This window comes from Vicugna pacos, chromosome 3 (assembly GCF_048564905.1).
Source record: "Vicugna pacos chromosome 3, VicPac4, whole genome shotgun sequence".
In the NCBI taxonomy this organism is placed as follows: Eukaryota; Metazoa; Chordata; class Mammalia; order Artiodactyla; family Camelidae; genus Vicugna; species Vicugna pacos.
In genome coordinates, this window is record NC_132989.1 from 35,939,775 (window position 1) to 35,966,649 (window position 26,875).

Below are 26,875 nucleotides of genomic sequence, written 5' to 3' on the forward strand. Positions count from 1 at the left end.
TAGCCAAGAGAACAATAAAAAGAACGTTACAAGACATCTAAATGCTATATGAACCACAGAACAAACGCTATAATTTGAGTGCAGATGGAAGAGAATAATTTAGGCTGGGGAAAATCAGGAATATTTTACAAAGCTGGATTGAGGATATGAGGGTGGGTTAGAGAAAAAGAGGGAAGAATTCCATGAAAATGAAATAGAGTTGACCCTTGAACAACACTGGAGTTAGGGCTGCCATCCCTCCACACATTCAAAACGCTGAGTGTAACTTAGAGTCAGCCCTCCACATATGTGCTCCTACTGTAGTCGAGGTTCTGCATCCTTGAATTCAACAAGCCTTGGATCATTTCATACTATAGTAGTTACTAATAAAACTGATGGAAATGTTAGCTATCTTGATTGTAGTAGTGGTTTCATTGGTGTATATACATCTATCAAAATTCATCAAATTGTACATCTGAAATATGCGTAGTTTACTGCACAGGAACCACATTGCAATAAAGGTGTTAAAAAAATCTGCATATTAGTGGACCTAGTTCAAACCCGTGTTATTCAAGAGTCAACCATAACTGCATAAGCTAAAAGCAACGCCAAAAAGGTGAAAATTATTATCAGTGGCCAAAATGAAAACCACAGTTGTACTGGTATATAGAATTGATACCAGGAAAAGGCAGGCCGGACTGTAAGGGAAACAGGATCAGAACAGTGGTTTCTAACCTTAGGTTCCTAGGTTCCTTGAGGTTTGGGATGGTAGTAACGATAGTCAGTGAGCCATTTTAATACCTCAAAAAGTATATCAGTAATATATTTATCTGAAATAACGTAAATATATTAACAATTAAATACATAAACAGGTTTTTTTTTTACCTTTTTTTTTTTTACACCATTTTACCATGGTAAACCATGGTAGCCAGAGGAAGGAAAATAGACTACCAATGCTGAACAGACTATAGATGATCCTAACATAACAAACTAAATGCTCAAATGTAACTTTAGGCTGTTAAGATTGCTAGTTATTTAGCCTTAAAAAAAAAAAAGAAACCATTGAGCAGTGTAAGACAATTAAGAAAGTATATCAAAGCGAGGAGGTATGAGATCTTTAATCTGCAAACAAGCAAAACAACAAGGAGCAAACAAAACAAAAAGAAACCCAAAAATCTATGAAAAAGGTACTGTTATTGGCAAGAAATCCACAGACAAAAAAACTGAAAGACATAGTAACTTTGAGACAGCAGTACAGATAAAGTCATTGTCAATCACATTCTACTTCACTGATACAAGGTATTGTTCTTTACAAAGACTGACAGGCTGTTTCAAAAAATAGTAGATCTCAAAATAGGAAAAGCTAAATATGATCTAAATAGCTAGTATGGAGGGGGGAAAGTAAAATAAATAGGTAAAGGGAGAGAGAAGGGAGGAGGGGCAAGATGTGGGTAAGGGATTAACAGGTACAAACTATTATATATGAAATAAATAAGCTACAAGAATGTATAGTACAGCATAGGGAGCACAGTCAAGATTTTATAATAACTATAAATGGAGTATAACCTTCAAAAATTGTGCATCACTATGTTGCACACCTGAAACTTACATAACTATATATCAACTATATCTCAATAAAAAAAATTAAAAATTTCTTTAAAAAGAAGGATAGAGATTTAGGTTCAGTACAGCAAAATATAGTTTGCCTTAAATTCTCCCCATGACTTGTTTATTTTAGCAAAAGTAAACGAATACACTACAAATTAACAATGACTAATTAAAACTACACCTAAATGTTTCAGAAAATGCCCCATAGATACTAAGTACAAAGATTAACATTTCCCTGGAAGAGATCCTTTGAGGATTAAGTATAAATTGATTACGTCAACATTAGCTAAGTAATATTTCATTCATTGAACTTAGATTTGGTATCATTTGCTGAAAAGCATAAGTGAAATAAGCTAAGTTACCTGGCAGAAAAAGTTCTAAAAGTCTAGGACAATTTCAACATTGGCAATTTGCTCACCCTCACTTATTCCTCCAGGACAGTTTTCTAATGTGTGTGTTCGGATTTAACAAATGGTTGGAAGGTGCTCTGTAGTCACCCGTATTTGGTGAACATTTTGTACGTAAGCTAATAACAGTAATACACGTCACACTTGAAGTTTTACTGATGCCACTTCTGACATAATAATATTTGAAATGCTACCCCAAACACATTAGCATACATACCAATACAATCTAACCTCCTTATGGTTTTACAACCAAAATGGCTAAATCTCTAGAGCAATACCTATAGTTTCTCCTCTGATACAGGTCTTAGAACACCTAATGATGTCCTTATTGAAATGCAGTTAAGTTTAAGATAAAAGATAAAGCATAAGAAGTGTTTGTAGAAAACAAAACAAACAGATGACTATTTCTATTGCTCAGTGTGTCTCTCCTCAAAAACAAAACCAAAAACAAAAAAACTGACATTGATCATATTTGAATCAAAATATTTAGTACAGGTCATGCTAGGTAGACTAAAACATGAAAAAAGACTTTTCTAATTAAGCTTAGTGGGCAGATATCATTGTACTGTCCTCATGTGGCAAACTGCCTGGGCACACTGTAAACAAGAAAACCCTCTTTCCTAATACACACATACTCACACAGAGTTCTCAGAATTTTAGCATAGTCATTGACATAAAATCCTGAGAATTAAAGGTGAAAGAGTCCTTAATAAAAGGGCTAATCCAAGTGTCCTATGTACAACCCTATACTATTAGAGGAACAGGCACAATTTTAGACTAGTACCTACTTAGTAGAGAAAGAACTTATGTTGTCTTTCAGACTAAAATACAAATGCCATGAAAAAACTTTTAAGGACTGCCTGGAAAAAAGTCCATGAAAGAAAATAAAAAGAATTATTACAACTTTAATTAACTGTGATTTTTACTCTAAGTTGTTAGGTAGCTACAAAAAAGGTGGGGGGATATGATTGGTGTTTGGTGTCATACATTAAATTTTCAGACATGAATTCATAAAATACATGAATTCATCTGCAGTGAAAACTTTTCACATAATCAATAGGAAATTATATAGACCTTTATAATGGAGGATTGCCTATTTAAACACTTGCATGAAAAAAACAAGATGGTTTAAATATTCAACCACTACAAAAGTGGAGGACGTGCTATTAAATTTTAACTCAATCAAAGCCAATTTAGGTAAATTAAGCTCTTAAACAAAAAGATTTACTGTATTAAATATTTGTGTCATTAATTCTAAGGGAGATTTTGCCTTTTAATATTTAAACATTAATTTGTACCTAAATTTTAATTTTTTATAAGTTAGAATGGATTCCACCAAATCCTACCTTCACATCAAAAATAAATTCCTCAAGCATTAATTTACTCACCTAAAACTGAATCAACATGGAACAAGTGGTAAATACTGAAGCATTTTGTGAAAACAGATTTCAAACACAGATTACAAATAAAGTGATTTTTAAATCCAGAATTTACTTTTGCTTTGTGACTACTTATAAGTAATGAAGAATATAATTGCTGCTATTTTTCAAAGTATGAATGCCAAAACCATCAGTTTGAGCCTAAGTACCAATCAAAATAATAAAATTATAATGTGATTTATTTCAAATGCTTAAAACCAGAAAGGGCCACATTTGTGCTCCTCTTTAACAGTCTTTATTTTTCACAAAGCAGTCTAACTGAAATTTCCTATTCTGCTAAGTCATTAACAAGAACAGCTGCTACTCATAGTTTACACAAAATGTCAGCTATGCTTTAGAAAATATTTTCTAATCAGACATGTTCTACAACAGACAATTAGTAAAAAGAATAAAGATATTTACAATTACCTGCGAAAAGATCTTCTCTGTCATCATCTAGTACAACTTCTGCAGGTTTTGGGCCATTGGAGTTCGTACTAACATCTTCTGCAAGAAGACTAGCAGGTTCTGGAGATGATGGACTTGACTGTTAAAAAAACAATAATTGATAACAGATTGGCATGTTTGTCTGCTATAATTATGTCCTTATACACTACAGAAATAGAGCATTCTCTTCATATGAAGGGAAGAAAGAACAAGATCAGCTATTTATGGTTCCTCCTGTGAAGGTAAGCATGAATCAAAAACACACTTTTACTTGTCTTCTCCTTTCTTAACAAAGTCACTTAAGATTTAATAAAGAAAATCTTTTCTAATCATCCAGTTAGGGAAACTAATTTATCATGTTGAATTATAATTAATAAAAACAAGATTTAATTATTTATATAGCATATAATATTGATTATGATATAATAGTAAAAATCAGATTTTGAAAACATACTGCATGAATAAGAAGTTCAAAATGCCGCTTTACTATAAGAGGAAGGTTTAACATTTTAAATTACAACTATAATTATTCTAAAATTTCTATAGTTTCAAACTAAAAATGTGCCTTCATCAAACATTTATATTTCAACTAAGCAAAGGGACTATTTTTGTACTTCTTAAAGCACAATGACCAGGATAATGGAAACAAGATTGTAAAGCTTTTAGTTTTATCATAGTTTTCTTACAGTATGTTAAAACCAATACTCCTTTAAAAAAAAAAAGTTGTACATGTCAAAAGTGCACAGCTAGATACTTTCACAAATCCATAGCTGTGTAACCAGCACCCAGATCAAGAAAGAATATTACCATCAACTCCAGAAGCTGCACTCATGCAACTTCCCATTCTTTACCCTCTCCCCACCCAGATTTCTAGAAAACAACATGAATTAGTTTTTCCTGGTTTTGCTCTTCAGAGAAATGGGATTATACGGAATATATTTTTTTGTGTTTGGTTTTTGTATTTAATGTCATGAATATGAGATTCTTCCATTTGTTGCATGCAGTAAGTAAGACACTCGTTCTCACTGCTGTAAACAGTCCACTATATAAATATACCATAACTGATCCATTCTATTCTTGATAGGCATTTGGGTGTTATTGGTATTTTTTTTTTACCACTACCAATAGTGCTGTATGAACTTTTTAATATATGTATCTTTTAGCAAACATGTTAACAAATTTCTGTTTGTTATGTACATTGGAGTGGAACAGCTGGATCACAGACTAGGTGAATGCTCTGCTTTAGAAGATATCACCAATCTTCTAAAGTAGTTGTATAATTTACACTCCCAACAGTAATATATGAAAATTTCAGCAGCTTCACATCCTTGTCAACACTCTAATATATTTCATCTTTTTCATTTCAGCTATTATGGAGGATGCAGAGTGTATCTTACTGAGGTTTAAATTTGCACTTCACTGATAAATGATGATGAGCAATCTTTCATATGTTTAACAGACAATTTGATATTCTCTTTTGTGAAGGGTCTCTTCAAGTATTTTGCCCAGTTTTTCTTTCATTCTTACTGATCTGTAGGAGTTCTTTGTATACTCTGGATACAAGCTCTTTGTTACGTATGTATCATAACTAAGTATTTTCTCCAAGTCTCTATCTTGCTTTTCCACTTTCTTAACGGCAGACTTTGATGAACAGAAGTTCTTAATCTTAGTAAGAGTAAATTATCATTTTTTTGTTTTACTGTTAGTAAACTTTTTGTAGGACAAATAATCTTTTAAGGCCGCTCCTAATTGACAAGATTTTTTCATCAGCTTTTTGAGTAGATTATCCTTTGGCATGAAGACATTTCTTTAGAGCTTTCAAAAACAGTTTAAATTCCTTATGAGAAAACTTAAAGGAGAGGCTTTCTTTTCTCTCAGGAGCTCATTCTTACAGACCCAAACTCTCACAGAAGTGGACCTACCTCTATTTATTGAAATTTAAAAACAAATAAGCTTTTATTATAAGCTTTTTCTAGATGTTCCTGACAATCTCAATCTCATCTCTAGCTGAATCTGGTTAGCTGAGTGGTAGATACACTCCCATTGCATTTCTATTTCTTCTGTCATAATTTGTTACCAAATTACAGTTACCTGCTTATAGACTACAAACTCATAAAAAGAGTTCTTCTGGAGACTATCTTTCCTTGTTTATTTCTTTTTACCAGTTCATGGCAACAAACACTCAATGACTATCTTTTAATTAAAATCTAAGAAAATAATTATGAGTACGTCTAAGAACTGGTCAGTCAGGTTGTCTACAATACTGAAAAGTTTGAAATATCCTAAAATACATCTACATAAAAATGTAGCAGAGTGGTTCCAACACCCATTCATAATAAAAGCCCTCAGTAAACTAGAAATACAAGGGAAACTCCTCAACTTAAAGAGTATTTACATAAAATCTCCGGTGAACATCATACTTAATAATGAGAAACTCAGAGCCTTCCCACTAAGATCAGGAAAAGGGTAAGGATGTGTCCTTTTGCCATTGCTTTTCAATATCGTACTGAAAGACCTAGCCAATGCAGTAATACAAGAATAGGAAATAAAAGGTATACAGACAAGGAAGAAATTAAACTCTTCACAGATGAAGAATCCAGAAGAATCAACAAAAAAGCCTCACAGAACTAATAAGCAATTACAGCAAAGTTGCAGGATACAAGGTTAATATATAAAAGTTCATTACTTTTCTATATACTATCAACAAACAAATAGCTTGAAGTAAAAAAAAAAAAAATTTTACATCAGCATCCAAAACAACTAAATACTTAAGTATTAGGCCTAACAAAATACATACAATATATATATGAGGAAAACTAGAACACTCTGATAAACACAATTTAAAAAGAACTAAATAAATGACAGAAATAACCCATGCTTATGAACAGGAAGACTCAATACTGTCAAGATGTCAGTTCTTCTCAACTTGATCTATCGATTCAATGCAATCCCAATCAAAATCCCAACAAGTTATTTTGTGGTTATTGATAAAATGATGTTAAAGTTTATATGGAATAGACAACACATTACTGAAGGAGAATTAGTGGATAGACTGAAGCTACCTGACTTTAAGACTTACCATAAGGCTACAGTAAGCAATACGATGTGGTATTGGTGAAAGAATAGATTAATGGGATAAAATAGAATGCCCAGAAATAGATCTACATAATATAGCCAACTGATCTTTGACAAAGGATTAAAGGCAATATACCAGGGGAAAAAAAAGTCTCTTCAATGAATAGTCCTGGAACAACTGGAAATCTACAGGCAAAATAAGAACTTAGACACAGACCTTATACCCTTTATAAAGATTAATTCAAAATAGATCACAGACCTAGATGTAAAGCACAAAAGTATAAAACTCCTAGAAAACAACACAGGAGAAAATCTAGATAACTTCAAGTTTCATGAGTTTCTCGATAGAAAAAAGGCACAATCCATGAAAGAAAGACTTGGTAAGTAGACAGACTTCATTAAAATAAAAATTTTCTGCTCTATGAAAGATACTGTCAAGAAAATGGAAAAACAAGCTGGGAGAAAATATTTGCAGAAAACACAGGTGATAAAGCACTGTTACCCAAAATATAAAACAAACTTTTAAAATTGAACAATTAGAAAATGAACAACCCAAGTAAAAAAGAGGCCAAAATTCTTAACAGACAGTTTACCATAGATATTCACATGGCAAATAACCATATGAAAAGAAACTCCACATCATATGTCAACAGAGAAAGGCAAATTAAAACAATGAGATACCACTATACCTTGTGGTGGTACGCACTACATACCTACTAAAACAGCCAAAATCTGGAACAATGAGAACATCAAATGGTGATGAGGATGTGGACCAACAGGAACTCTCATACACTGCTGGTGGGAATGCAAAGTGGTACAGCCACTTTGAAAGACAGTTTGGTAGCACATTTATAAGATAAACATAGTCTTACTATATGTTCGAGCAATCGTGCTCCTTAGCATTCATCCATAGGAGTTGAAAACTTATGGTCACACAAAAACATGCACATAATACTTACAGCACCATTGCCAAAATCTGGAAGCAAGAAAGATCTTCTTTAATTGGGTGAATGGGTAAATAAACTATGGTATAATCCAGACAACAGAATATCATTTAGACTAAAAGGAAATGAGCTATATAGCCATGAAAAGACAGAGGAAACCTAACTGCATATTACTAAGTGGAAGAAGCCAGTCTGAAAAGGCTACATATTGTGTGATTCCAACTATATGACACTATGGAAAAGGCAAAACTATGGAGATAGTAAAAACACCAGTAGATTGAGGGAAGGGAGGAATGATAGGCAGAGCACAGAGGATTTTTAGAGTAGTGAAACTACTCTGTATGATATTTTAACAGTAGACACATGTCACTATACATCTGTTCAAACCCAGAGAATATACACCACCACTTATAACAAATGTGTCACTGTAGTGGAAGATGTTGATGATGAAGGATAACACATGTGTAAGGGAAGTATATGGGAAACCTCTGTAAACTTCCAATCAATTTTGGTGTGAACTTAAAACTGCTCTAAAAAGTAAAGTTTATTTTTCAAAACACATAGTAGCAGAGTGGCATTTATTGACAGAAAAATGCCTGTAATGTCAATATGTAAAAAAATTACACACATGATCTAATTTCCTGACAATATTCATCAATAATAAGTGTTTCCATTTGCAAATGTTAGCCACTGCATATATAAATAGATTAAAAAATTTCTTCTGTATAGCACAGGGAACTATATTCAATATCTTGTAATAACCTTTAATGAAAAAGAATACGAAAATGAATATATGTATGTATATGCATGACTGGGACATTGTGCTGTACATCAGAACTGACACATTGTAACTGACTATACTTCAAATGAATAAAGAAAGAAATGTTTTCTGCAGTTGGCCCTCTGCATCTGTGGGGTCCAACAGATTAAGCCAACTGCAGATTGAAAATATTAAAAAAAATACATAGTAAATTCCAGAAAGTTCCAAAAAGCAAAACTTGAACTTGCCACAAGCCAGCAATTAATTACACAGTATTGCACTGTATTTGCAATTGATACAACATATACATTGAAATACATATTATAAGTAATCTAGACATGATTTAAAGTATATGGGAGGATGGACATAAGTTATATGCAAATATTACATGTATCATTTTATATATGAGACTCATATAAAAGGACTTTGGTATTGGGGAGGAGAGTGGGTCCTGGAACCAATCCCCTGTGGATACCAAGGGATAGGGACAACTGTACTTGTCCTGAATAAAATACAGGCACTAATAAGGTCCTACATATAGCTTGTACACTCAACTTCATTTTAAACAAAGGTTTCTATTCGTACAGTATCAAAATTTCCAGGGGATCAAAACCTCTGGAATCTAGTTATGCCTGCATACTAACTTGTTAATGATTACATAATGAATTTTCTTGGGTACCAATCTTTTGCTTTATATGGTGAGAAGTGCATCACAACTGCTATTGTACTTTTTTACCTAACCCATTTTAGTCCACTGTGACCTCCTCTGCCTGGCAAAGAAATAAAGCTGCCTTTTTTACTTCATCCAAAACTGTCCTTGAGTCTTAATTTGGTAAGGGTATGGAGGCCATGTTGTGGCAACATACCAACCCAAAAATCTATAAACAGCAAAAATATCCTTCAGGAATAAGGATGAAATAAAGAGTTTTCAGATGAACTACAAATAAAATAATTCATCATCAAAAGACTTTGTCTAAAAAAATGCTAATGGAAATTGTTTATACTGAAGAACAATGACGTAAGAGGAACACTGGATGAAGGGAAAGCAACAGAAATGCTAAATATCTGAATAACAAAAAAACTATTTTCCCTCTTTGATTCTTTAAAATATATATGACTGTTCAAATTAAAAATTGTAATACAGTGCATAGTTAGAATATATGTAGACTATTAATAACCTATATGTATTAATATAATTGGATGTTAAACTGACTATACTTCAATAAAAGTATATACTCTAAAAAAAAGTGAAGAAAACAAAACAGCTAAAATGAAACACACACAAAATTGCATGTTCATGTTTGCTAATAACTTGGATAGTCATAGTTCTCTGATACCAAAATCAGAGAAAGAAAAACTAGCATGTTTATATAACAAAAAGAATTCTTTTATCTCACAGTTCAGCACCTGAGACTAGAGGACAGAATGGGAATGCTGTGATGGTGGGCAAGTCAATGAGCAGTCACTCACTAAAGGCCTTCAGGACTCATTTATCTCTGCCTCTGTCTCTCCATGTCTCTTTCAGTTCCTAGTGAGTGCAAGAAGAGCGGTTCTCCACCGGAAGGAAAGTAGAAAGAGAATGGCTTCTGAATGAGGAAGTGATGGTGGAAGGGAACATTGACAGCTTCAGGGTGATCAAAACTATAGCTGTCTAAAACAGGCATTGAGACATCAGTATTTTAATAAAATGTATACTCTTCTTTCCTCCTCCTACATCATCATCTAGTAGTTTGCTACAGATTATTTTTACAAAAAAATTCTAAGCTTGCTAATAACTATTCAAAAACAAAAACAAAAAACAACCAAGACAAAAGAAGCCCACCTGAGCCTCTTTCTCCCACTGATTAACATTGAAATCTCTGGACAGAATATAAAAACAATGATCTAAAAGTAAATAAGAGGTGGATTGAGGAGGGAGTCAAAAATGTGAAAAATGATCCTCACAGGGATGTGTTATTTTCTTCTCTCTCCCAGTTCCTTCTGAGTATGATGCCAATTGCAGACCTAAACTAGGAGTGTGTAAAGCAATGACCCCCTCCAGAAAAAACCAAACAAACAAAAAACAAAAAGACATTTGTCTTTTTAACATCAAGGCCCCTACAACCAGAGAACATAGGTGGAAAATTCTTTTTTCTCTTCTCTGCCCTCCACCTTTTTCTCTCCTAACCCTACTCTCAGGCCACACCTGGTTGCTTAGCTGCATGACACGGCAATGATGAGAGCACTAGCATATAAACCCCAAGAGAAAAGCTACTTCTCTAGTCAACTGAGCCAGGAAAGGGGGACCGAGTAGTCTGAAGAGCAGGGGACAGGAAGCCTCACTAGTATCTTCTCTCCCTTCTTTCATTGCTTTTCTACAAGTGTGGCCCAAGCTGAGCTAAAGTATGTGACAATGCAGGCAGCTAAAACTCTGAGAAGCCTATGTTTCTGGGCAACAGCCTTAGAAGAAAGAGATGAGCATCTCTTTCCCAAGCAAAGACCAGGCTTATTTACTGTCCAGTGTAATAAAGATGATGTCTCCTCTGGAGCAAAGAACAGGCACACTTACTGCCTATTATAAATGATCTGGGTTCCCTAAGTGCAACTTCATCAGCTGTCACACAAACCAAAGGCTGGTGCAAAATCAGTCTGCCTCCTCCATCTTAATACCCTAGCAAAAGAGGGATAAGGGAAATGGTCACAAATATACTCATGCTACTTGCTATGCTTTGACTAATAAAGTCCTTTATCATGTCAATTTTCAGCAACCATAAAATGAGTTAATTTGTTAGCTTACCAGGAGGGTAAAATTTCAGACCTTTCACAGTTCTTAAAAGAAGTCAGTGACTTTGAAAATAAATCAGTAGAAAATAGCCAATCCGAGTAACAGAGAGAGGAAAAGAAATGCAGAAAAAGAACAGAATCTCAAGGAGCTGTGAAATAATATAAAAAGGACTAACATTAATGTTACTTAAGTCCTAGAAAAAGAGTAGTGCAAAAAAATATTTCAAGAACTGATGGCTAAAAGCTTCCCAAACCTGGTAAAAGACATCCATTTACAGATTCAGAAACAAGCAAACTCCAAGCAGGACAACTTCAGGGAAAACTAGATGCAGCTACATCATTAAAAATGACTGAAATCTAAAGATTACAAATCCAAAATTTGAAGCAGTTTCAGAAGAACAAAAAAATTACATTTAAAGAAACCATTAGAAGGACTGAATATTTCTCATCAGAAATCAGAGACCAGATAACAGTAGCACAAAATCTTTAAAGTGCTGAGAGAAAAGAACTGTGAACACAGAATTCTATATCCAGCAAAAACATCCTTTAGGAACAAAGGTGAATTAAAGTTACTCTCAGATTTAAAGAAAACTATAGGAATCTGCCAACACTAGGTCAGCTCTTAAAAAAAGGGGGGGGGCTAAGACAAGTTATTTAGCCTGAAGAGATATAAGAAAATAAGAAAAACCCAGACCTTCAGGAATAAAGGAAGAGCCACAGAAATGTAACTCGTGGAATGTAACAGACCATTTTTCTTCTCAAGTTATTTAAAATGGCCAAAACTATGAAAGCAAAAATTATAACACTGCCTGGCTTTCAAAGTTTTCAATGTATGGAGATGTAACATATGTGAGAACTATAACACAAAGGAAGAGAGGTAAACGGACCTATATGGTTGTAAAGCTCTGCATTTTATTTGGAGATGTACAATATTAACTCTAATTGGATCATAAATGGTTAGGTATACATTTCCCTCTGTTTTTAGAGAAAAACAGTAAACAAGTAAAATCTACTCCAACCACACCAATATTCACATTAAATGTAAATATTCTAAACACACCAATTAGAAGACAGAGGTGTCCAGATCGAATATAAAAATAACAATACACAACAAAAACCTACTTTAAAGACAGGTAAGTTGAAAGCAAAGCAATTGGAAAAATAGGTCACGCAAACAGAGTTGGAGTGCCACATTATCAATTGATAAACTTCAAAATAAGGAGTGTTACCAGCAATAAAGAGGAGTATCACATGATAAAAGATCAATTTACCAGGAAATTGTAACAATACTAAATATCTGTTTCTAACAACAGAGCTTCAACAGCTATGAAGGAAAAACTGAAAAGGAGAAATAAAAAATTAAAAATCTACAATTACTTAGAGACGTCAAAACTCTCTTCACTTGACAGAATAGACACCTAACAAGGGAAGACAGAGAAGACATGCAAAATACTATGAACTTGACTTAACATTTAGAGAATACTTTAACAATAACATCAGACTCTACAATAACATCAGACTATACTTTTTTTTCAAGCGTACACAGAGTATTCACCATAATAGATCACATTCTAGGCCATGAGACAAACCTTAACAAATTTAAAAGAACTGAAATTATAAAACATTCTCTGCTTATAATCAAATTAAGCTAGAAATCGGTAACAGAAAGCCACCTAGAAAATCCTCATTTTGGAAATGAACACACTTCTAATTAACCTACAGGTCAAAAAGGTAGTCACAAGGGAAATTAGAAAATAGTTTAAACTGACTGAAAACAAAACACAATATCAAAATTTGTAAGATGAAGCTAAAGAGGTATTTACAAAGAAATATATAGCTAAATACTAGTACCCCCCCAAAAAAAGGCTAAAATCAATGATTCAAACTTCTATTTAACAAAACAGAAGAACAAATTAAACAGAAAGGAAATTAATGAAATTAAAAAACAAAACAGAACCCCCCCAAAAAAACACATGAAGAAATCAGGAAACCAAAAGCTGATTCTTTGAAAAGATGGTAGTAAAATGACACACCTTAGGAAGATTAAAATAAATGAATAAATAAGCAAACAAGGAGATGACATACATTACCAGTATCAGGAATGAAAAAGAAGGAGCATTACTCATAGACCCCACAGATATGGTAATAGGATAATGGAGTATTACAAAAAAACCTATGCCCATAAATTTCATAACTTATAGTGAATGGACAAATTCCTTAGAAGTTACATACAACCAAAGTTCACCAAAAAGAAACACTTCTCTATCTATCAAAGATACTGAATTTGTAGCTTAAGATCTTCCAAAAACAAAACTATATATTCAGATGATTTCACTAGCAAATTCTGTCAACATTTAAGGAAAACAAGACTAATTCCATACAACTTCTTCAATAATACAGACAAGGAGGAAACACTTTCCAATTCATTTAATGAGGCCAGTATTTGTTACCAAAATTAGACATTACAAAAGAAAGTAACACACAAATATCTGTCATGAACATAGACACAACAGTCTAAGGAAAATATTAGCAAATTGAATGCAGCAATATATAAAGGATAAATACATTATGAATTATGAATATGTGGGCTTTATCCCAGGGGTTTATCAAACTAACAAAGAAAATTATACGACCATCTTATTAAATGCAGAAAAAGCATTTGTCAAAATCAACATCCATTCGTGGATACAAAATTTCAGAAAACTAGGAATAAAAGGGAATGTCTTTAACCCAATGAAGGTCATTTCTTAAAAAAATCATACTTAAGGGAGAAAGAATGAATATTACTTTTCTATAAGCCTGAAAAGGGAAAAGATATCCACTCTCACTGCTTCTATTCAATATTATACCCTTGGTTCTACCTAATGCATTAAGGCCACAGAAAGTAAGGTACAAAGACTGGAAAGAATGAAAACCAATTACAGACAACATGACTGTCTACATAGAAAATCCCAGGGACTCTACAAAAACCTACTAGAACTAATGAGTGTTTTTAGTACAGTTGCAGAATACAAGATAAACATGTCATCAATAAGCAAAGTAAAAATACATAAAAGCATCAAAAAAACCATAAAATACTTAGATAAAAACTAACAAAATATGTGCTAGATCTGTATGCTGAAAATTATAAATAAATTATAAATACTGATGGAAAAAAAGGCCAAAAAAAAACCAGAAATAGTATACTTATGACCTAAAGGCTCAATACTGTTAATAAGTTAATTTTCCCCCAGACTAATCTATGGATTCATCACAATCCCAATTAAAATCTCAGCAGAAATTTTCAGTATAAATCAATAAACTGATTCTTAAATTATATGGAAAGGCAAAGTACTAAAACAGCCAAAACAGTTTTGAAAAGAAAATTCAAGACTCAGCTACAGTAATCAAGACAGCATAGAACTGGCAAAAGTAAAGTTGAAGATCAATGAAACAAAATGGAGTCCAGAAACAGACCCCCACATATGTGCTCTATTCATTTTTGACAAAGATGCAAAGGCAACCCAATGGAGAAACTTTTAAGTCTATTTCCTTTAACTTAGTATAAAGCATCTAAACTTCATCAATACCTACTATATATAGAAAATCCTAAAAGGTCCACAAAAAAACTACTAGAACTAATCAAAGAATTCAGCAAGGTAGCAGGTTACAAGATTAACGTTCAAAAATCAGTTTCATTTCTTTAAACTAATGATGAATCAACAAAAAAAGAAAGTAAAGAAACAATCCCCTTTAAAATAGCACCCAAAGTAAAAAAATACCTAGGAATAAATCTAACCAAGGAGGTGAAGAATTATACACAGAAAACTATAAACCATTGATGAAGGAAATTAAAGAAGACTTAAAAAAATGGAAAGATATCCCATGCTCCTGGATTGGAAGAATCAATATTGTTAAAATGGTCACACTGCCCAAGGCAATCTACAGATTTAATGCAATTCCTATTACCCAGGACATATTTCACAGAACTAGAACAAATCATAATAAAATTTTTATGGAACCACGAAAGACCCAGAACTGCCAAAGCATTAGTGAAGAGAAAGAAAGAGACTAGAGGAATAACTCTCCCAGACTTCAGACAATACTATAGAGCTACAGTCATCAAGACAGAATGGTATTGGTACAAAAACAGACATACGGACCAATGGAACAGAATAGAGAGCCCAGAAATGAACCCACAAACTTTTGGTCAACTCATCTTCAACAAAGGAGGCAAGAATATACAATGGAATAAAGACAAGTCTCTTCAGCAAATAGTGTTGGGAAAATTGGACAGCTCTATGTATATCAATGAAGCTAGAAGACTCCCTTACATCATACACAAAAATAAACTCAAAATGGATCAAAGACTTAAGCATAAGACAAGATACAATAAACCTCTTAGAAGAAAATATAGGCAAAACATTATCTCACATACATCTCAAAAAGATTCTCCTAGGGCAGTCTACCCAACCAATAGAAATATACAGCAAGAATAAACAAATGGGACCTAATGAAACTTACAAGCTTCTGCACAGCAAAGGAAACCATAAGTAAAACAATACGACAACCTATGAAATGGGAAAAAATTTTTGCAAATGATGAAACCAACAAAGGTTTGATTTCCAGAATATATAAGCAGCTTATACAACATAATAAGAACAAAACAACCCATCCAAAAATGGGCAGAAGACCTAAACAAGCAATTCTCCAAGGAAGAAATACAAATGATCAATAGGCACATGAAAAATGTTCAATATCACTACTTGTCAGAGAAATGCAAATCAAAACTATGATGAGGTATCACTTCACACCAGCCATAATGGCCATCATTCAAAAGTCCACAAATGACAAATGCTGGAGAGGCTATGGAGAAAAGGGAACCCTTCTACACTGCTGGTGGGAATGCAGGTTGGTGTAGCCACTGTGGAAAACAGTATGGAGATTCCTCAAAAGACTAGGAATAGACTTACCATATGACCGAAGAATCCCACTCCTGGGCGTATATCCAGAAGGAACTCTACTTCAAAAAGACACCTGTGCCCCAATGTTCACAGCAGCACTATTTACAACAGCCAAGACATGGAAACAGCCTAAATGTCCATTGACAGATGACTGGATAAAGATGTGGTATATTTGTACACTAGAATACTACTCAGCCATAAAAAACGACAACATAATGCCATTTGCAGCAACATGGTGTTCCTGGAGAATGTCATTCTAAATGAAGTAAGCCAGAAAGAGAAAGAAAAATACCATATGAGATTGCTTATATGTGGAATCTAAAAACAAAAACAAAAAAAGAACATAAATACAAAACAGAAACAGACTCATAGACATAGAATACAAACTTGTGGTTTGCCAAGGGGGCGGGGGATGGGAAGGGACAGATTGGGATTTCAAAATTTGTAGATACTCACAGGCATATGCAGAATAGATAAACAAGATTATACTGTAGAACACAGGAAAATATATACAAGATCTTGTGATAGCTCACAGCAAAAAAAAAATGTGACAATGATATATGTATGTTCATGTATAACTGAAAAATTGTGCTCTACACTGGAATTTGACACATTGTAAAATGACTATAATTCAATAAAAAATGTAAAAAAAAAAACTTCATCAATGTCATTGCATGTACTGAAAAGTACTATCAATCTACTTAATATTTATAGAACATTCCACCCAGTATCAGACTATACACATTCTTTTCAAGTACACATGTAATATTTACCATGACAGAGCCATAAAACAATCTGTAACATGGTTTTCTTTCAATATATGGTGCTTGAATAATGAGCATATGAATAAAAAATGAATCTCAATTCTATAAGAAAATTAACTAAAAATCAAACTGACATTTAAATATAAAAGTTAAAACTATAAAACTTACAGAAAGAAACATAAGCAAAATCTTTGGGACCTTGGGTTAACATCACTAAAGTATTTCACATGCAACATCTAAAATGCTATCAATAAGAAGGATAATTCGAATGTCACTATAATAATGTTTGCTCTGTGAAAGAAATTTTAAGGGCATAAAAAGACAAGCCACAGACTGGAAAAAATATCTTCAAAACACATATCTGACAAAGAATTTGTATTTGGAATACTTGAAGAAGTCTTAAAATTCAATAAGGAAACCCACTATAAAATGGGCAAAAGATGTGAAAGAACACTTCATCAAAGAATTTTAGCTTTTGCTGATTTCTGTGGCCTAACATGCCCTCTGTGGCTGATTACCCCGACTGAATGTGAAGCCAGTAAGATATGTACTTTCTACCATACAGACAATAAATAAATAGCCTCAAGAGTATAGAAAATAGTAAAACACAAAAAAGGAATTAGGAAATGATGAATTTTAAATATTTATTACCTTTGTTTTTAATATAAGTTACTTAAATGTTTACATAACTTAATTTTAACGATGGCTGAATACTAACCAGGTTATAAAATTCCTGAAAATTTATTTCAAGCATGCCACTGCCTGAAATAAAACAACTACTGACAGAGATGTAGAACAATTGAATTCTCACTCATTGAAGAAAATAGTTTGGCAGTTTTCTTTCTCTTTCTTAGGATCTTTTATAATTTCATTAGATGTCAGAGATAAAATGAATGGAAACATGACCAGAGACTAAAATAGGCAAATCGAGCTGCACTGGTTTCCTTGGGGCTAGCCTTCACAATACATAGTAAGTGTGATTCTCTGAATAGGGATAAAATTTCAACATCAAAATAACTTTTATGGATGCCAGGAAATACAGCGACATGCTTTTGTTTTAAAGTATTATGCTTCTGATTTAATGAAACCACATATTATCAATTCTCAGACCTGGAGAACACTGTCCTAATGGATAGGATCTTGAATTATATTATTACTACAGCCATTAACTTGTGGGACAAAAAGCAAGTAACTTCATCTCCCTGCACCTCATCTCCCTTGAACCTTGCTGGCAGAAAGTCTGGCAGTTTCTTAAGTTAAACATACATTTAGAACACAACCATCAATCCTACTTCTAAGTATTTCCCTGAAAGAGATGAAACTTGTGTTCATACAAAAACCTGTACACAGATGTTTGTTAGCTTTACTCATTAATGCCAAAAACTGGAAACAAGAGAAAGGTCCTTCAACAACAAACAACTATAATACATATATAAAATAAAATACTAATTCAGCAATAAAAAGTCATGAACTATTGATACATGCCAACATTAGTAAATCTCAAAATGTTTTAGGCTAAGTTAAAGTAGCTACCTTAAAAAAATTTCACACTGTTTTATGTAATATAAAATAATTAATTCTATTATATGAAATTCTGGAAAACACAAAACTATAATGCAAAAAATAGATCAGTGGTTGCCAGAGGCTAAGAGTGGGAGAACTACATGAGAGAATTTTGGGGGGGATGATGGAAGTATCCTATATTTTGACTGAGACGGTAATGAACTTTACTAATTGAGGTAAATTTTATCTCAACTAAAAAGTATCGTCACAGGAAAAAACTCAAAAGTTCAATTTTATAGGAAAGTGGGCATTTGAGGTGGGGTGGGTATAGCTCAGCGGCAGGGTGCACGCTTAGCATGCACAAGGTCCTGGGTTCAATCCCCAATATGTCCACTTAAAAAAAAAAAAAAAAAGACTTAAAGAAAAAAAAAAAAAGGCTGGACCTGGAGATCGTCATTCTAAGTAAGCCAGAAAAAGAAAAAAGCCATATGATATCACTTATATATGGAATCTAAAGAAAAAAAAAAGGACACAAATGAACTTATCTACAAAACAGAAACAGACTCACAGTCATAGGGAACAAACTTAGGGTTACCAAGGGGTAAAGGGGCGGGAAGGGATAAATTGAGAATTCAAAAACTGCACCTCTTGGGATGTAAATGTTAGCTATCTTGACTGTGATGGTGATTTCATGGATGTACACAGTTATCAAAATTCATCAAATTGTAATCTGAATTATGTGTAGTTTACTGTACAGGAACCATATCACAATAAAACTGTTAAAAATAAGATTTTCTTAAAAAAAAAGACAGAGGGCATTTGAAAATTAACATTAAAAACAAATTTCATTCTTTTTAAGAAAAAACCTACAAAAAAAGAAAAAAGCACTTCTGCCTCAAGCAACTTCAAAGAATAACATTTTTTATAGGCACTAAAAGTAGTTCATTCTAATTATACTGTATAGCACAGGGAAATATATACAACATCTTGTGGTAGCTCACAGCGAAAAAAAAATGTGACAATGAATGCATGTATGTTCATGTGTAACTGAAAAATTATGGTCTACACTAGAATTTGACACAACATTGTAAAATGACTATAGCTCAATAAAAAAAACCCCAAAAAGTAGTTCATTCTAAAATTCTTAACTTTAATGGTTTCCAGGGAAAGTGATCAACTAGAGTTATATCTCTTCATAAATCTCTTTCTAGTAATTTTCCATGCTGTTGCCTTTAAATACCTGGTCACAAAATGTTTTTCCTCTAAAACATGGGTAATTCATAACAAAATTTTCAAAAACTTAATATATTTAAAGTTGGATGCCTACCTAAATATAATTAAGAAAACAAGTTATATGCTTTTAAAACCTTTTGTGTTGAGACAATGGATATTATAGTTCTTTATCAAGAGTCTCTAGTCTTTATTTAGTCTCTTGATAATGTCACCCACTTTTCAGGGTTTCAAAGATCATCTCTAAGCAATTAAGTCACTCTAGTTTTCTATTTTATTTCTGTACTATGTGCATATATCAATTACATATTTATCACCTGTTACTGCAGGTATTTGTTCACACAGCTATGTCTAGTATGTTGACTCTTCTTGGTTCATATACTCCATGAAGGCAGGGACTAGATTTCCAGAGTCTGGTTTAGTGTCAGCACTCAGTAATTTGACAGACTTCCAAATCTATTATTTCTAGTACATCGAGCATTTCTAGCTGCCTGATGGTATCTTTCTTGGTGTAACTTATACCCAAATGAAATAAACTTGTAATTCCTTCCCCTAAACAAGTCTTAAGATGTCTATCTTTTAATCTGCTATAGCATCAATTTCCTTCTCTCCTTTATTATTTGCACTTTTCTTCTTGAGGCCTTTAACCTCAGACTTCAAATTACCTCCAACTCGTCAACGTACCAATGATACCTCCCACTCAAATTTATCCTTGTAACTGCCAGCCCATTAATCTTCCCAGGTGTTTCTGTTACAATCCCTAGAATCTTACACAGCTCTCAACTGCCCACATAATAATTAAAAAGCTCTTCACAGTCTCATCATATCAACTATAACATCCTATATTCAGCCTCTCAGAATTATTTATGGTTCCCTGGAATACGTACTGAGCCTTAAGTGACCCACCTTTCAAATTGACTCTCTCTTAAATATTACCATCATTGACTTTTCCTAGCCAACAGAAACATTTACTGTTCATCTACTATGTGTCAGGAACAATTTTAGAAGTTAGAATCTCTGCCATTTCACTAGTACTTTCAGTGAAAACTGGTGTTTTCAGATCACATAATCACAGTCTATCTATATCAGTTTTCCATACTCCTCTTTCTTCTCCACTGGAGATTTTCTTTCCTCAAAGACTTGCATGACCTTCTGATACTTGCATTCCCATTATCATCTAAACAGTATGGCAGAGACTAAATAGTCAAGTATTTACTGAAGTCAAGTACAGTATCTTCTGAGCACTTACGGCATGCGGTTACATGGTGGGAAAGGAATCATAAGACCTGTGAATCTCCTACCTGGAAATTTCATTTGAAATGTTGGGGAAACTGTGGTTCTCAGTTTAACTTCAGCTAACCCTTAAGATTTGAGGTTAGTACAAGAACCTGGTGTAAATAACTACAGTCAACTGATTTTCAAAAAGAGTGCCAAGACCATTCAATAGAGAATTAAGAGTCTTTTCAACAAACAGTGGTGGGACAACTGGATTGCCACATGCAAAAGAAAGAAGTTGGACCTTACCTCACAGCATGTACAAAAGTTAACTCAAAATGGATCCAAGCTTTAAATGTAAGCGCCAAACCTATAAAACTCTCAGAAGAAAACAGATATAATCTTCATGACCTTGGATTAGGCAAAGGATTTTTATATATGACACTGAAAGTATAAGCAACAAAATAGAAAACACTGGACTTCATCAAAACTTTAAAAAAAAATTTGTTCTTCAAAGGACACCATCCAAAACATGAAAAGAATGGGGGGAAATATGCAAACCATGTAACAGATAAGGATATACAAAACCACACTAAGATACCATTTCACATTATACTGGATAGAATCAAAAAGTCAGAAAGTAAGTGTTGGTGATGATCTGGAGAAACTGGTTCCCTCACACATAGTTGGAATGTAAAATGGTGTGGCCATTTAGGGAAATCACTCTGGCAATTCTTCAGATGATTAAATGTAGAGTCACTATATAACCCAGCAATTCTACTTGTACACAAATGTTTACTGCAGCATTATTAATAATAGCCAAAATGTGAAAACAATCTAAATGTCCAACAAATGACAGAATGGATAAACAAAATGTGGTATAGCCATACACTGGAATATTATTTGGGCATAAAAAAGAGTGAAGTATAGACTTAGAAAACATTATGCTAAATGAAAGAAGCCAATCATGAAAGATCACACATCACATGATTTCATTCATAAAAAGTTCAGAAGAGGTAAGTCTATAGAGACAGAAAGTCAATTAGTGGTTGCTTAAGGTTGGGGCCAGAGGGGCTTAGGGAAGGTGACGGGAGATGGTAGTTAAAGGGTAGTTAAAGATGGGGCTTCTTCTCAGGTGATGAAAATATTTTAAAACTGACTGTGGTAATGGTTGCACATATCTGTGAATATACTAAAACCTACAAAATTGTACACATTAAATGGGTGAGTTGCATGGTATGTGCATTATATTTCAATAAAGCTGTTAAAAAAAAAAAGAATGGGCATACAATATATATTTCCAGACTCTTTTAAGGCATTGTCTTACTAGTTTACATTGCTTTAAGGCAATTATCTTTTAAGCTTAGGGGTATAGCTTCTATTTAAAAAAAAAAAAAAGAAAGAAAGAAAAAAGGCAGTATTTCTAAACAATTTGGAGACTTACCTCTCAGGTACCAAAAAAGAACAAGCTTTTGCCAAATTTTTTCCCCTCTCACTATCTTCTCTGCTTCCTATGCCAGCCCTTCAGCACTCTGTTTCGTAGTCACAATAGAAACATACACTAGGGGTTTAAAATATGCTTTATCTACTGAATCTTTTTATGTGACTGTTCTTAATTTTGAAAGGGAAGGAGTTTAATATTGGGATAAAGTATACTCATAACATACAAATACACTAAGCTATATAATCATTACACACTTATTAATTATGACACTGAAGCTATCTATAATTTGATTTTTACTTATATGGATTTCAATGGACTTTTTTCCTCAAATGCCATCAAAAGAAAATTTCTACATGAATAATATAATTTTAAAAACTGACTTTTTTAAAATACAAAGACATTAATTTTTATGTCTTACAATTTACAGCTTAGGTAATAACTATTTTCCTAGGTAATAACTATTCAAAGATGATTATCTGCATCAGGATCACCTGGGGCTTTGCAATTCACTGTTGTCTATGGACCAGAAGCAATGTCAAGAGGAGAGTTTGTTAAGAATGTAGAATATTGGGCTTAACTCAGTTCTACAGAATCAGATTTGCACTTTAACAAGATCTCTAGGTACCTTACATATAAAGTTTGAAAAGCAATGACCTACAACACTTATTAACATCATCTGCATTTTAAATAAGAAACTCATGGTTACTCCTGTACACTGAAATTTGACACGCACTATTCAAAAGAAAAGTGGCGTACTGAAAAAAACATTCCTTTAGAGCAGTGTTGGTATACTAATAAATAATGCTATATAACTTCCCCAAATAATTTGAAAAGCAAAAACAATTCTTAATTTATAACTCTCACAATTATACTACCTTAAAAGTAATAACCTGAATGAGTCTCATGAAATAAACAGTTTACATGAACAATCAAAACCAACTTCTTAAAAACTTTCACAACGTACTAACCAAAATAAATTTATTCATACTCAAAATTCGGCAGAGTTTTACTGAAAAAAAAAAGAAAGGTCAAATAGCTTGTTAACAAGTCCCATCCAAATGGGAACTATAAATTATGGTTCCTTTTATTCAACTGTAAAGATTTCAATTAGAATGCTTAGTGTTCACTGTATTCTAGTTTATACTATGTCAATTAAGTTCGTTCTGATCTTTGCTGGTGGGAAGTCTTTGTAGCCTTTAAAGGGAATATAGATTTTAGGATTCTGCACAGACACTAACTTTCAATACATGTTAAGGGAGCTGTAGAGCATACGTAAAGGACTACAAGAAAACAAACCCTCAAAGCTAATCTGCTGTGCAAGATTATTTTTTACTACTTCTTAGGAGATGCTGGCTTTGACAACTTACTAAGCAAATATTTGCTAAGTGAGAATGTTTAGGATTCGTGAGGAACACGAAAATGATCAAGGCACTATCCTTAGCCCCAAGAAACATATAATCTTGAGGAGAGCTGGGGTTTGGCCAGGAACCTGCATATTACAATTAGCAGAATGTGGTCAGTACTGAAAACAGTTCCCGGAGTACCCAGTTTCAGGTAACTTAATTTCAGATAATGGACACTTTACAGTAATTTCCAATTGATTTGTTGCAGAGCTGAACAACGAGAAAAACTTACTAAAAAGCACTTTAACAGGAAGTACAGTTCAAGGTAAGTAATTCTCTGGGAAATTTTCTTCTATTTTAATACGCATACACACACACAGTTGGGCTATGAGGTGTGTGTGCTCTCATCAAAGCCGAAGCAATTCATACAAGAACTGGATAGAGGAGGCCCAAGAAGTTAACTTCATAGAGGGCGTTTCCTTTGACAAAAACAGGAACATTCAGCTTCAGAGATCGCTGATCATGCGAGAAAAGAGGAAAAGGGAGTGAGGATCTGTTTTTATTTCTCCCCTGGTAACTTTTTAAAAACCCCGCCCCGCACCCATAGCAGTTTCCTGGACGACTTCTTCCCTTACACTTTATATTTTCTAAACACTAAGAGCCTTTAAAAGTCTAGGAGCTAAAGAAGACAAGCAAAACGGATCAAATGCATTTAACTACACAACAGTCCCAAGAGAACTAGTAGTCCATAAAGGGCCAGAACCGGGAAAAGTGCATCCACTCAGCGCTCTTTTCGTCGGTCTTCCCTTTCACAGGCACACCCTCCCCTGGGAAGGGAAAAGCAAGCACCTCTAAAGGGGCTGCGGAGGTCCGGCAGCGCGGTGAGGTTTGCTGGAACCCAGGGCAATACCTTCTCTGCTCTCAAAGAAGAGGTGCAAGTGACACCAAGGAGGACCAGCTGAGCGGGGAAAGGGCACTGCGATGCTCCGTCCGGTTTCGGCCCCGTAGGGGATTATGTCGGCCCCCGGCCCAAAGGCTGCTCTCCTCAGAAGGCCTAGCCGCTCAGACCAACTCCGGCCCACTGACAGGGACCCGAGGTGGGGCCCGCGTCACAGGTGTCGCCCCAACCAGGTCCTTGCAAACCCGGGGGGATGGGGAGGGACAAGTCGGGGCAGGGGAAAGGCAACTAAAGGTGAGACGCGCACCAGCGACGGAGCGCAGCACCCACGGCGACGCGGCCTCACCTCTAAGGTGGAGACAGTGCTGGTGAACAGGTCCTCCCCTTCCTCCAGCTCCTCAAAGTAGGTGGGTTTCCCGTCCCCCAGCGGAGGAGGCTCCCTCTCGGCCGCCATCTTCGCTCGCCCAGACGACTGCGCGAGCGGGACCTCGCGGACCTGTCACGTGAGCACGCACGGCTTGGGTGGCGCGCCGGCCGCCGGGCTCCCCCGCCTCCCCTGCCCGCCTCGCGTGGCCCCGCCCAGCCGCGCGCGCGGCCCCGCCCCCAGCCTCGTGACGGTGCCCGCCCCGAGCGCACAGCGCGCGGCCCCTCCCCTCTGCCTCTCCTTCCACCTCCACGTCTGGGTCACCAGTTTTTCACCGCCCACTTGCTGTACTGACTTTTGTGCAAGAATCTTGGGCTTTTATTATCACAGCCTTTCTTACTAGGTCTAGGCCAAACGATTCTGATATTACCAGTTTTTAAATCTCCTTTAGGAAGTGGAAGAGGATGGAGACCACTCTTTGGGCTTGGATTAAGCAGACAGAGCAAGGTTGAAGATTGGTGGAAGGGATACATCCTCTTAAATCTTTAGGCTATCAGATAGAACTTTCTAACATGATGGAAATGTCCTGGATCAGTGCTGTCCAGCAGAGAAGCCCTTGGCCACGTATCACCACTGAGCACTTGAAATGTGACTAGTGTGACTAAGGAACTGAGTTTTAGATTGTACTTAATTTTAAGTTCAATCCAAATAGTCTGCGTGTGGCTAGAAGCTGCCTACTGGACAGTACAGCTCTAGATAACAAAAAGGCCTTGAATAACTTATTGTCTGAGGTTTACTCTAATGTTATCACAAGCCACACAGTAATTTTCCTCCATAGAGTCAGTATGTCTGGGAAAATAACAATTAGGAAAATCAGTGGGTGTTTGGCGAAGAGCATCATACTCCATTCTCTCTGCCAATTACTAGATCTTTATCATAGGAAGGTCTCTTGAAGACTTTCCACTTCAATTTCCTTATAATTTAAATGGGAATGTCACTCTCCACTCACCTCACTGCATAGGATCATTGTCAGGATCAAATGAGGAAATACGTGAAAGTATGCTGAAAACTAATGGGTGCTATGCCAGTGTAAGGTAGGTTCATGGAAAAATAAAAGGGGGTGTTGCAAATAGCAACCTGAGGTTATAACTTTGCTGGAGAAGAAGAAAGCTTCACAATTCTTTACAAATTAAGCATATACAAACCCTCAGCCCTCACTAGGGATTTAGAAACCCTGAGTTCTACTGGCTATATGCAATACTTAGCATCACTGGAAGTTTTTCTTAAGGGCATTGGCACAGAAGGTTTTTCTAGTTGCTGGGGTTTCTTCCACTCTTAAATTTCGTAATTCTGATTATGATTATTATCAAGAAGCATCAACCCAAATCACAACTAATGTAAGTAAATATATCAAGGTCTAGATGTTGCTTCCGTGAGTTTGATGCATGGGCCAGTTGTCACTACCACGCTACCATCACCATCGCCACTGCCGTCTGCCTGTCTGGAATAATCAGCTGTCAAGGTACGTTTCCTGGCCTGCACTCCACCACCTATGGACAGTCTGGAGTCTGTCACTGATCAGCAACTTTAACCTCCTTTGAAAGCTCACAGCCTGGTTTGAGTTGATTCTTCTCTGTATCCTTAATTTTTACCTGTGCCTCTGTTTATTGCTTACTCCTTTCTGTCTTATGCTATGTCATTTATATTCCCAGCTTATAGTTTTTTTTCTTTCCCAGCTTATGTTTTTTATTGAATATCTGAATTAGTTGA

General features: G+C 34.8%; 1 protein-coding gene across 1 annotated transcript in view; it reads right to left on the reverse strand.

The window, feature by feature from the left end:
* Window positions 1-25,262, reverse strand: part of SNX2 (sorting nexin 2) — a 50,634-nt gene extending 25,372 nt beyond the window's left edge. The window contains exons 1-2 of the mRNA XM_006216500.4: window positions 25,088-25,262; window positions 3,842-3,959 (exon numbers count right to left, since the gene is read on the reverse strand). Of these exons, the coding sequence (XP_006216562.1) occupies window positions 3,842-3,959; window positions 25,088-25,195 (226 nt within the window). The 5' untranslated portion in view covers window positions 25,196-25,262. The remainder of the gene's footprint in view (window positions 1-3,841; window positions 3,960-25,087) is intronic.
* Between the last annotated feature and the right edge of the window lie 1,613 nt (window positions 25,263-26,875).